Raw genomic sequence first — 13,672 nt, forward strand, 5'->3', positions numbered from 1 at the left:
AGCTCAGTTCACAGCTCAAAGTCAGAAGAGCTCTGCTTCAGCTCCTGTTCTCCTGGCATTTAACCACACAAAAGAGCCTCTGGAGAAGCTGGGATAGAACTTGTGGTCTGCCAGAGCAATGAAGGAAATAGGCTGCAGGGGAGATCAGGTCTCACAAGTTTTAGGTTGCTTCTCCTTTGGACCCTTGGAGGACTTGTTTCAGCCTGTCTGCTATTGTTTTCTGCTGGTAACAAGGAGTAGCTAATAACCAAGACCAGGAATCGGTCCATGAACAGCCTATTGAGCTACACTAAACAGTAAATACATATGTTAGCTCTTCTCTCTGAGAATTGATAAACATGTTAAGAAGCCTCCTGTGAAGGCATACAGACAAGCGTGGAGTAGCTCAGATAACTGGTACCAGATATGCCTGCTAAGAATTTTTATATACCCTTTGAACTGAGATGTGGATCATGATATCAAGGGAAGAAATCCTTTTGTTAACTTGGTTAGGCCACAAATCCTTATACCTCTGCCTTGATAATTTTTGGACAGTCTTAAATAGCACAGGTCAAGGTTGGTCACTAGCATATGAGGGGTTAGGCCTTAGAAGTATCCTTACTGTCTTTATCCCCCAGCATGATGGGTATTGAAAGAACAAATAACTGTTTTCAAAGTATACTTAGATAAGCTTTATCCAAGTAGACAGGTGCTTGTTCTGAAGTACAATTTTAGTCCTTTCATTGTCATTATTCTGTATATAGGGTGTTGTAATGGAAAGGCAGAAGTGTTTGGTGCTGCTGAGAGATTCTAACCAGAACTTACCTGTGCATTTTTGTTCTCCTTGCAGCTCATACAAACGGACCTCCTTTCCAGCTGAACTCGGTCACCAGCACACTGATTTCAGGCGTCGTCATCCTAGGAATCACAAGCGTTTTCTTTTTTGTGTGTTCCCTAACTCTTCTGCACAGAAAGTGGCCCAACAGTTCAGTTTTGAGTGGCATCCGAAACCCAGTTTTCAACTGAAAGTGATGATTTACTTGCACTTTTTCTTTGGGGTTGCCTTTCTTGTCCATGAAACATGATTCCATTTAAAAAATAATATTAAGGCAACACTCCAGCTGTATCCAGCTTCCATTCCAGCTATTCTAGATTTGTAGATTTGCTAGATGTTGTTACGTAGGTAAGCAGCAGCGATGTTGGTAACAATCCTAGAAAATTATGAGAATCTCAATTGTGTTTGTGATCAGACTGTATGATGTTATACCCATGGGTGTGCTGACAATAGAGTTTGTGTCTCCAGCTTCCCAGTAAGGTCTGAAAGCTGAAGATGCTGAAGGTGAGAACCTTTCCAAGTATGCCATTCTTATACAAAACCTGACATTCAGAAACATTCATAAGTTCATAAATGCCTACTAATATTAGGATCACTTTTATTTTGTCATGGTGTTTTTCAGAAATTTGAAAAAAACAATTGTGTCTCAGGAGGAACTTGTTTTCATTTATCTTGGCTAAAAATAACCCCAGAGAGACTTAGAATAAGTGACTTTGGCTTATTATTCATTTGGAGATATTTTCTTAGATATATCTTACATTGAATTGTGATATCATGTGAAGGACATAATTTGGCTAGGTATCTTTGAGTCTCAACTAGTTTAGGGCAAACTGCAGCTGATCCCAGGGAACAATGCTGCAGTTCTTGGGGTGGAAAAAACTTTTTCCAACAAAATCATTGAGTGAGAATCAGAGTGTGCTTTAAATCTAACCAACGTTCAGCAGAAAGTTAATTCTGCACGGAATTGCCACGTCTGCAGCCTTCAGTCACATTCTAACCCCAGGAACTGCTCCAACGGGAAAAAGTATTCCTTTCCCCTGGCTCCTTGAACAGGCAAGCTAATACAAGAAAGCAATGCCGAAACTTTCTGCATACAAAATTATTTTTGAGACATAATTTGGCAACTGAGTAAAGCTCTCATTTGATATCCAAATTTGTAAGGGCCAGTTTTGCCCCATAAGTTTTGCAGTTCTCAGATAAGGCTTTCCTTTCCATGTGGAGAGTTATAGATCAACACTTATTTCTTTAGCAGATTTTCTGCATGGATTAGACTAGTTCACTGCATGGATGAGGGGAAGAGGGCAACTAGAAGGGTAACAGGCCACAAGCAGTACTGTACTGTTTTGACTCTAGTTAATCTGATAAACATCAGACTTATCTGAAGTGAGTGTGAGTGACCAGGTGCCTTCAAACAGGAGCACAGGGCAGTGGCGTAGCTGTGTAGGCTAGACAAAAATGCTGGTACTACAGAGGCCACTGTAGACGCAACATATATTAAGCTGGACTGGATAGACATTTGGGATTTTGGTCATACATACAGCAGTTAAATGTCATTTTTCATGTCCTGTACATACTGGCCTAGAAACACCTCATTGGTATTTGTCACCATACTCTGTTAACCATGTCTATGTTTTCATTGATGTGACACAACTGGCTAATAGCGATCGGGGCTCTTTGGCTCTCAAGACTAAAGACAAATACAGACTTGTTCTCAGTTTTCTCTGATCCTGCAAATGCTGTATGAAGGCCCGTCGTTCGTAAAGTCCACTGTGCTGTAGCGTGTTATCCCTAACAACCAATACTGTGCCTGTTTTCCTCCGGTCTTAATACCTCAGAAACATTTTTGCACTTCAGGGGTTAGGTCTGATGACATGTAAAACGTGATCGTTTAATAAAATTATTTGAAACATTTCAGAATGGATGCTTTGTCTGAACTGTATTCCCAGCCCTGTCAAATTGTTACAGTTTTGTATGTGCTTTCAGTGACCTCATCCTACAAAGATGAAAACTGGATGTGCTTTTTTAAGTCTCTTTAGTAAGAGTTTTCAATGTATAGGATAAATTAATATAAGTATAGCTTTACTGGCCTTTAAAGGATGGCAATAAACTCTGGAGATTTATATCCCAGTCCAGGGATAAATAAATTCAGATAATCTATTTTAATTTACTCATAAAGACAACCACAGAAATTCCATTAATGTAACTACTATTTCATAACCGGCAGCTTTAGCTGAAAGTTTCCAGTGATAGTCATTACCATCCTTAATAAGTTGTTCCAACAGTTAATTGTTGTCTTTAGTACTTTTAAAAGACTATTTCTAAGGTGAATGTGCCCAGCTTAACTTGCCAGCCATTAGAAACTGTTGTGCTTTCTTTGCTAGACTGAGGGAGGGAGACCCTTTTTCTAATGTGAGTCTCACGTAATTTGGTTAAGACCGCAGAGGGGAAAAAAAAGTTAATGTTGCTGGGGGGGGGGAAGAGTCCTGATATAATATTGTACTTGTCCTATTTCAATTTCTCCGTATTTCTGGAAAGACAGTTTATTTCTTTTATGTAGAGAAAAGTAGTTTACTATAATTAACAAAGACTTGACCAAACTTTTTGAAGGTTGGGTAACCTATTTAAAAAAAATGGGAGTTCTTACCCATTAATGTAATATGCATAAATGTTTTTCTTATTTTAGTTAAAATTTCTGGGGTGGTTTGTTTTTGTGAAGAACCAGATAAGATGATCTTCTCTGAGGAACTTTTCTTCATGAGAAGATTATTAGGTACCAAAGGGTGATCCCACACCAGCTAAGTTAGTGAACAGAGTTCCCACAATCATCTGTAGGAGTCATTACAGAGCTTGCTATAGGTTCAATGTATTTGCCTCCATCATTCATTAAATGAGATAAATACCTGTTCCTCCTTGCTAAAGCAACATGGAGAGTCACAGGTGGAAAATGATGTCTAAAACCAGGCTTATTCATTTGCAGATCTCACGTGGGAATGCTTTATGAATGCTTTTCAGGGGAGGTGAAAACTTGAGCCAGGCTGCCCGAACACTTCTAGCAGGGAGACGACTGACCGTGTATGTAAAAACATCCCCATCCCAGTTTGAAGGAAATATGCAGGTATTTAGGAGCACATGGAGGCCAGAAGTCATGACCTCACAAGTTTCAAGACGCAGGTCAGGTAGAAGCTGGGAGAATGTGCGTGAAGGTTACACCCTGCTTTTTGAAGTGCAGGATGTTAGGTGAGAGGGAAGGGGGAATGGATTGAAAACATAAATTACGTATAGTGGGCAGGGACTTCTGGCACTCGAGACACCAAGATTTAAATGGAGCAGTGAATTAAGAAGACACTTTGGATGAAGAAACTCTGGCCAGATATGTAATGGGGGTCTCAAGTGTTAAACAAAACTGAATTGCTAAAAGAATAGTGGCTCTGCTAATAAAATAATTTCTATTAGAGGCGCCCATTACATGTGTTTAAATGGTCTTTTTGTACAGAGGTCAGGTTTTGCAGGTAAGCACAGGGTACTGAAACGCTCTCGGTCTGTGACCCGGATCGGGGGCGCAGACAGGAAAGAAACTGAGTGAGGCTTTAAGCTTAGGGCTAAATCCAGTAGAATTTAATAAATCTATAAAGGGGTGAAAACACTTCCTAGGTTCCTGTCTTTGGAAGAAAATGGCATATCCAACTGGAGCTATGCACGCTGGCGCTTGGGATAAATTCAGCTGATATTTGAGAAACAGACCTTGGCAAGGGAACCTGGAAGTAAAACACATTTCCCACTTCATTCGGCAGGCAGTATTTCTTACTCTTGGTATCTCTTCGGCTCCACAAATATGCCAGAAGCAGCAGCCTTGCCCTGTTAAGCTACTCATCTCTTCATCTGGAGGAGACATAGGCAGGAGTATCATGATAAACTAGGAAATGTTCCAAGTGTGGCAAATCGGTCCTTGCTCGGGTTACTCCCAGGGTTTATTTCAGTGCCACTGGGACCTTTCCCATGCCTCTCGGGAAGAAAGAGGTAGGATGGAGGTGGAAGAGACAGCAGGGAGTAGCTCTGCAGAGTCGTTAGGGGCTGGACTGGCTGATTGATACACTGGTGGTTTCAGGATTGTGTCATGGCTCTCTGCCATAATGGCTCTTTTGAAATTTTTTTTATAACTTTTCTGCTATTCACTTGTGAATTAACTCTTTCCTAGTCTTTAGAAGAATATCTTGGTACAATTAGGAAGCACATCCTTGAGACAGTGAAATTGAAAATGTAAGGCAGAAAAGCTGTTCATTGAAGTGACTTATTTTGTGAAGAAGGTAAACTAATTACTGTTGGCAAACTAAGGAGGATTGCTGGCCAGCCAGAAGATTTCAAATGCTGATACAACATTTATGACCTCTACTTTAGGACTTCATGATATAGTGTGAAAAGTACTCTGCACTAAAGCAAGATTCACACCAGTCCTCGTAACCAAGAAACACCATTTAGCAATAGCTGAAATGTTTTGCAAGTTCACTTGCAATCCCCTGCTAAAAGCGGAAATCTTCTGTGCTTTGGGCTGGTAAGATGGTGGTTGTCAGACATACAGCATCCCAGCCTGTGCAGGCATCACATTCTCTGTTTATATCCTGAACTGGCTTGCTTATGTTTAGATTCTAGTTCTCCGAGATGTGTTTATCAAACTTGCTTGTTTTGCATAAACAAAATAAATTAAAAAAAGGCTTGCTTCAGCATGTTTTCAGTTCCTTTCCCTGGGCTGAAGAATAAATCAGGAGAGGCCCTGTGTTCCTGCCAGCAGTGTACTTTGTTTCCCATCAGGGTGGAGAGGCTGAACGATGGCTGTTACAGGTACTGTTCAGAGTGGGTAAGGCAGTATCGGCTCCTGCGACTGCCTTCCCCTCAGTGCTTTAATCCCTTGTCTCTTGATTCAAGCTGAGGTCTGCCTCTATTCAGTCAGTTTTATTATTCCTAGCAGGTGGTAACATCTGTCTGCTCAGCAACTGTTTTGAGGGACAGGCATAGTTTTAGTGGATTTTTTAAACTGTTTTTTAGAACATGGATTTTATTTTATTTACCTTGTGAAGGGGAATTAGTGAACTGGATTGATCAGTAGTGCGATCACAGGTTACTTTATATAGCAGCTATTCCTGACTTATTTTTTACTCTCCAGATTGTAGTGAATAAAAATAATGATCCTGTTGATTCGAATGTTAATTGCAAATGAATGTAAGGGCAAAAGTTCAGTGTGGGATCTGTACTGGATGATTCATTTGGTGCATATGATCGTGCACGTTCACCAGGTGTGTATTCTGCACAGGCTTGCATTGATTCTGGAGCTGGTGCCGGGTCAGGAGGTACTTGCCCTGTCCTCACAGTTACTGTCCCCTTGCTGCTGGATGTCAGGGGCTGCACAGCTGAGTCAATGCCATGTGATGGAGTAATGCCTGTGGGGCTTCCCTTCCTCCCTCCCTCCCACCCCAAACATGGACCAGTGGGTTGCACATTGTCATCGCAGCGCTGTGACTACTACGGCCAGACCCATGAGAGGGGTGGCCAGGACAACAGCTCCCAGTCAGCCTCATGGTTGTTTCCTGGTGCCTCCTGGGCTGCGGGTCGGGCTCTGGTAGCGCTCTGCCCGTGCTTTGTAACTTGGCAAAGCAAGAGCATAGCCTTGGCAATGCTTTTGCTGTTTGTCTATGTTGCTGCACATTGATATTGCTGAGTAGCTTGTTCTTCTACACGTGAACTCCACACAGACTTGCTCTGGTGGGAACACTGATTAAATACACTAACAGAAGCGTATGAGTTAGTGGGAAATCACGGAGCAACCCCCTTGCTGGATAGCTGCGTTTGCTTCCACAAACGAAGGCGGAGCAGGGAGAGGGGGAGGTGGCAGTGCTATGGGCTCGGGCGCGAGAGCGGCAGCCCCTGTAGAATTGAGCCATTGGGATGTCAGGTTGCAAGGAAGAGACGCAGCTTTATTCCCTGTCTGCAGTCAGCCAGGCTCCAAAGGCTAGTGAATGCGGTATGCGGTAGGAACTGATAACGTTCTATGGTATTTATGGGGCAACCGCGTGTCTGTTCTTGGCCTGGTACACTCTGGGGCAGCTAGTGCATGATGTAGGCTCTGCAGCGTAAACTAGGAAGGACTGTGTCATCCTAGGGAAATCTGCTTTGATACTGAGCCTGCAGCAAGATCACAAGTGGACAGAGTGAAAGCTTAAGGACTCGCATGCTTTCCTCTTGTACAGATCACTTCTGCAGCAGGAACGGGCTTTTTGCTTCGGTGGTGCTTGGACATTCTCAACATAGTCAGCTGGGGAAATCTTTTACCAGTGCTTGCAGAGGACTGCACTGGTACACTGCTCAGATAAGAACCTCTCACTGAGAGCCTTAATTAAATTAATTGCACTTAATAAAGGTGTTCCTGGTCTCTCAGGTCAAATCTGTGGGCGTGGCTTGTGCCTCAGCTCTTAAATTAGTTACTGTTTAACTTGGACATGGAGTATGGTTCTGTTTCAGTCACTACTCTAATTTTAATCCTTTAGAGTGGGAACTGCCATGAGCTCATGATGGTGCTTCATCTTTTTTTTTTTTAGCATTTTTCAGATCTGCAAGTTCTTTAAGTGTATTAGGTTCTCCCCAGGCTAAACAAACTCCATTCCCTCAGACTTTCCCCCAGGGCAAGTGCTTCAGCCCCTTACTGTCTTGGCGGCCCTCCCCCAGACTTGCTCCGGTTTATTGATGTCTTCCTTTTATTGGGGGGGACCAAAAAAGGACACAGTATCTAGATGTGGTGCAAAAAGTGGTAAGTAGTGGGGGACAGTTACTTCCCTCAGCCTGCTGGCCGTGCTCCTGTACGTACAGCCCAGGACACTGTTGAACTAACTGCCTTGCTGCCAGGGCCCACTGCTGGCCCCTGTGCCACTTGCTGTCCACCAAGAGATCCCCAAGTCCTTTTCAGCAGAGCTGCACCCCAACCAGTCAGTCTCCAGCCTGTATCATGCCAGGGTTATTCCTACCCAGATACAGGACTTTGCAGTTGTCCTTGTTGAAATTCATGAGGTTCCTGTCAGCCCATTCCTCCAGCCTGCCTACGTCCCTTTCAATGGCAGCCCTGCTCTTGAGTGTATCAACTGATCCCGTTAATTTGCTGTCATCTGCATACTTGACAAGACTGCGTTCTGTCACCTTCTCCAGGCCATTAGTAAAGTCATTAAACAGGACAGGTCCCAAGTAGACTCCTGCAGTACTCCCTTTTTTGCTGGTATCCAGGTAGACAATGACCCATTAGCCACTAATCTCTGAACTTGATCATCCAACAAATTTTTACTACCTAGCTGTTGATCCATCCAGACCATAATGTTGTAACTTGGGTAGAAGAATGCTGTGGAGACCATGTGGAAACCTTGTCAAAGGTGAGGTGAATGATGCACGCTGTGCTCTTGATCGTAGATTCAGTCATTTTATCAGGTTGGTCAAGCACCTTTTTACCCTTGGTAAATTCATGCTTGCTTTTCCCAATCACCACCGCCTCCTCTGTGGTGGGCAGAAATATGTTCCAAGAGCAATTGCTGCATGACTGCTGCAAATACTGAAGAGCACTTTGGATTCAACCCAGGAAACTGAGTGTTGCCACCTGCAAGTAGCTATGAAGCTTGTGGTTGAAGTCTGTTTCCCATTCACCAGTCATCACACTGGCCTGCAGTCGCTACCATTCCTCCATTTGTTGGACTGAAAGAGATTGTTGCTGTCGCTTTGAGGTTCATGTTCTGCTGATCATGTATGATAGGGACAATGATGATGCTAGTCAATGAAGGTTATGTTTGTTTATTTTTAATCAGGAAATTACATCAGTAATCCAATCCTGACAGAAGGCTTGTTGCAAAGTAAAGCACCAAGAAGCTATGCTCAAGCATGGTGTGTTTTCTTATTTTCCATGGAGCCTTGTTTTGAAAGGCACAGTGAACTAGATTAGTTTCAAGCAATGTATGACAAGGAGTTTACTGCCTAGTGGAGCCCTGTCTCCTTTACTGAAGAAGTTACAGTTTCCAGTCAATGAGGCAAGGAAGTGGTTTAAGAGGCGACAGTTGCATGACTAAACCACGTGATTCTAGTCTGCCAACTTAGTGCTCCTCAGTCAGTGTTTTGCTGGATATGTCTGGGTTGAATTGACAGATTTAATTGAGATCATGCTCTGTACCTTAATTCTTAATCTCGTCCCTGAATCCTGTCTACTCAAGCCAAAGCCTTAATCCTTGGCATCATTCCTAGTACAGCTTTCCACCACTCTGGGTGTCTGACGTTATCCTGACCTTGCCTGCTTCTTTAGGACTCCTTGGCACCGTAACCTCTGTCTTGTCTCAAGACCATAATTCTTGCTGCTCCCTGGGTGGGTGGGTGCCCACCTCCTCTCATTCCTGACCTCAACCTGCCTTGACCGCAACTCTTCTACTTCTGGCTTAAGCCTCAGCTGTGACCGTGTGGGAGCTGTGTCAGCGCTACCCCTGCTGCGCTTCTGGTTCTGGGTGCCAGTGCCCTCCCTCCTGGGGTGGGGGTGGTTAAGCCAAACTTCTCTTCTTGATTTCTGTTTACCTGGGATAGGGCATTTGGGACCTGTGGTTACAGTAATGAAAGTATACAGTGACTCACATCTAGAAAATGAGTTCTTGTTTTGGTAAATGTCAAACTTACTGTTCCTCTGGGCAAGTCTTAAGCAAATAAATCTTGATGCTCAATATATTGAGCATGCTCTGCTGCTGTCATCATACTGGAGAGAAGAAATACTAGCGTTAAGAGGAAGCACAAAATGTTAAGCAACAGCAAAACCTTATGCTAATATTTTTACACTTAACTTATAATTAAAAATAAACTGAAATCTATGTGCTTCAGTAGTTTTTCTGGTCTATTCTGTTTTGGACTGGGGTTGTGTAAAAATGTCACTGATACGCTCCGATTTACGTGGATGTGAATGCAGCATGAGGATCCTCTACGGTGAATAAAATAAAGCAAGCAAGATTCTTGTGTTCTCAGAGGGCATCCCTCTTATGTACTTCCTCAACTGTTTGTTCATATGATTTGCACAGGTTTGCTCTGATGCTGCAGAGGCTATTTGCTATTTTCATTGTTTTATGAGTGTTGCGGTGGAAGAAATCTGGAGAGAGACTTATCTTGCTTCTTGTTTCTGTTTCTGTGATTGACTGGGCTAATTCTGCTTATAGGTGTGTTGGGGCTGCCAATAATCTCTTTTAAGGTGGGTATGGAGATTGCTTGTTTTTGCCTGCCTGCAGACAAAGAAGCTGAGCTTTGCTGCTGTTTGTGTTGTCTGGAAACAGCTTCCCCCTGTGAGAAATACCTCTGTACTGATTACCAGGCAGCGAATATACAACAGAATAGCTAATGGTATCTGCATCTGTTGATTCAGTGTGGTAAAAACCAGTCCAGCCTCTCATAGAGTTGCCTCACAAACAGTTCCTATTTGAATGGCTGAAAGAAACATTGAAATGGGTGTATTTTATAGAGATGTAAATTCTGTGGTGTAAGCTACATGCTTCTTTTTCCTCATTCGTTTCATTCCGTACATGGTTCCCTTTCCTTTGAAATTTTAGTGTCCTACCTCGGAAGCTCTCTGAAACCTCTTTCCTTCTCTAATATTCACCTTTCAATACATTCCTCAGCATTGCTAGAGCTGAGTCCTTCGCCCTCTAACTTCTGCTATAACTCACTGGTGTCTGATACAGTTATAGTGCTTCTGTGTCTCTGATATTTTTAAAGCTGCTAGGGACAGTAGGAAAGGTATCTATGGGTGAAAAGAATAAACAGCAATTTTATTATTATTTTTTTCTCTGTTTATTTTTGTAAGATATCCTTGACTGAGTATTTGCTAAGGTGTAGCAATGAAATCCAGGATTAGCAAAGTAGACTTTGGGTAGGTTTTTCTTTTAAAAATATCTGTGTATCCTTCCAGGTTGGCTGAAACATCTCTTCTGTCTTCCTAGACTTTAGAGCAGGCTTTACCTGTGTTTTATTGTAATTGGGTGACTTGGCTGGCCAGGGTTTCTTCCAGTAAAATATAAATATTGGTGCACAGAGAACACATAGACTGCAAAGCTTGCGAGGAGAGCTTAGAAAACAAGTTGTTTGCTCTCATTTTATTCATTCAGTCATTTGAAGAGTTTTGCTACATCAAAATCAAGGAGATGGAGAGATGTTCCTGTGAGATGAAGCATACCTCTAACATCTCGTGTCTGCTCGTTTTGAGGTGGCAGAAGCTGTTCAGATGTGGTGGTGTTGGTGTTCAGGTTTGGTTGATACCCAAACAGGAAGGTTGGGAAAATGAGTTATCTGGGACTCGTGCATATCCTTGACAGCAGGATCTGGCGTCTGGTTGCGTGCCGAGTCCCACTCACTCGAGACAAGCCTGCGCAATCCTCAGCTGAAAGATTATTTACTGATATTGTAGCATCTGCCTTGAGTAAGCGACTGTGAAAAAAGCCGAGGTACAAAGTTGCAGTTTGTGAACTACGCTGGTAACTGCCCACCTTCACCTGCTTCCAAGGCTGGGTAAAGAGACCTGACGTGGGGTAGCTGCAAAAAGATAGCTAAAATGTAAATCCGTGCCCAGTTTACTGCGTAACTTCCTCCTGAAGCATCGGGAGGAGAAGTGCCCACTTTTCGGAGTGCAGAGTGCGCGTCTCCTGCTATGCTGGAACAACACCCGTGCATCTTGTAGAGCATCTTCCTCACAGTGCATCCCAGAGGGAGGAAATGTTTAACCTTGTGGGTCTGATAATGACAGAAAAGCAGGAAGGAGGCAAAATTAAGATCAACAAGAAAGAATGAAAAACGATTTTGCAGGTGAAAGCTGTAAATGTGTCAAGCCTAGATAATTTTCCTGACTCCAGACTGGAGTTGTCTTGAGGATGTGTTGCAGCACCTTCCCTGTACAGACTCATCAGCTAGGTGGATTATAGCCCTGGACAACAACGCTTTGAAGTTTATTTGACTGACTAGGGAGTAAGGTGTAACACCAGTAAGCTAGCAAATATTATGATTGATACGCAGCTATAATCAGATTTTAAGTCATGCTATTTTGTTTCTGAACCAGCATGTTTCCAAGTCAATACAAACCAGCATGAGGGACTTGCGAGCTGCTGCTGTTAGTTTATGGTAACATTAGTAAATTTACTGAGGTGTAACATAATGGGAATCATTCAGGTTAGCATACTTAATGCTGTGGTGTCAGCGGTGTCAGTGTAAGCCCAGAAACTGCTCATGATAGCACTGGCTGTATTTCTTGGAGTAGCGTTCGGGAAAACAATTCTTTTGCGGTTGTCACACTTCGATCTAGCAGTAGGGAGAAGACACATAGTGATATTAAAGATCAACATTAAAAAATAAAAATGTATGGCATATCAGGAATTTATATATTTGTGCATAAAGAGATGGCCTAAAATTCTTGACCTTATCTCCTGCCTTCTGTTAAAAGATGTGAAGCTGCTCTCTTGTGGTTTCTGATGACAGCTCAATACCCCTCTCCTGTTGGGAGTGGCCCATCCCACGAATGGTGGGAGAAATCAGAGCCCTGCAGCTCTTATTATCCATCTTGGTATTTTATATCATGTCTGTCAATCATTAGAGTATTGAACAAGTCCATTTCACATCACCCAGATGAGTTCCGAGAAAATGGCTTTGTGCTGCAGAGTAGTATCATGTTTGCTTTTATAATGCTGTACATTGTACTGCAATATGATGAGATTCTTTTTTCTTATAATATGGTACCATTATTTGCTTTTTACATGGACATAGGCCAAGCAAATGGCCTTTGTTCCCTGTGTAATAAACTCCTTGGTGGTGGTAAGAAGGAATAAGTTGCTTTTTCAGGGATACTGACTGAGCAGTTAAAAAGCCAGCAGCAAGTGCAAATAAATGTGTTTCCTTTTATGTGAAATGATTTTATTCTCTGTAGAAGAGAGGCAAACAAACTTAGGAAGCAGCTTGCAGTTTTGAAGCGAACAGAACTTTTGACTACAAATCCTTATGTGTCTGTACATAGAAAGTCCTCATGCTCAGACCTATCCTTCCAAAATTAGCCCTGGAGTAAACTGCTTTCAAGGTGGGGATCCCCCCCCGGCTTGGAGGAAAGGCATGAAAGCTGCTGCTGGAGTCGGAGCTGTTGAGAGCAACTGTCAAATACCAGCAAGTGACAAGAAAAGAAAAAATCACTTTTGCTTCAGTGACCTCTTGGTCTGGGATCCTCAGGGTGTAGATCCCTTCTTCTCGCAGGCGGGTATGGGTAATAAATGAGTCGTACATCGCAGGGAATGCTTTATGGTACTGAGGGTGTTACAAGGCAGCGAGGCCCAAACAGTCTTCTACGCTGTCATCTGAAGGGAGGCGTTTAAAGGCTGTAATTTCAGACTTCGTAATATCCCTATCAGCCAAGGCAGCCATGGGTTCCTTGTCAGACCTCACTCGGTGAATACAGATTTATGGTTAATTAGATATTCCATTTAGATTTTTGACCATCTGCTATCCATTATCTGCCAGATACGTGCTTTGTATCTTTATTAATAGTTGACATGCTTGTGTGCAGGAGGGGCTGCAGTCTGCCTGGGCTCATCTCGCGCCCTCAGTGGCGGCCTTGGGAGTTGCTGCTGCTCTTGCTGTGCTCGTTCCACAGGGAGCAGGTGGGTCCAGGTGCTGCCTTGCATCCATCTCACGGAGCTCAGGCCTGGCCGTGGCCTTTCAGGTCAGGTATCCTGCCCGAGGGCAAGCGGGATGTAGCATCACCATTAGGTTAGTGCCGTGCCATAGGTTCAAAACAAAACTGCTGGAAGTCTGATAGCTCTAGTAGGTTTTTTGACTCTT

At 43.1% G+C, this 13,672-nt stretch overlaps 1 protein-coding gene across 3 annotated transcripts in view; it reads left to right on the forward strand.

Annotated features, from left to right (window-relative positions):
- Positions 1–2,733, forward strand: part of ZPLD1 (zona pellucida like domain containing 1) — a 105,356-nt gene extending 102,623 nt beyond the window's left edge. For all 3 annotated transcript variants that reach the window (XM_075767199.1, XM_075767189.1, XM_075767207.1), the window contains exon 12: positions 830–2,733. In XM_075767199.1, coding sequence (XP_075623314.1) covers positions 830–1,005 — 176 coding nt within the window. In that variant the 3' untranslated portion in view covers positions 1,006–2,733. The remainder of the gene's footprint in view (positions 1–829) is intronic.
- The last annotated feature ends 10,939 nt before the right edge of the window (positions 2,734–13,672 follow it).

The sequence above is a fragment of the Balearica regulorum genome, chromosome 1, assembly GCF_011004875.1.
Source record: "Balearica regulorum gibbericeps isolate bBalReg1 chromosome 1, bBalReg1.pri, whole genome shotgun sequence".
Lineage (NCBI taxonomy): Eukaryota > Metazoa > Chordata > Aves > Gruiformes > Gruidae > Balearica > Balearica regulorum.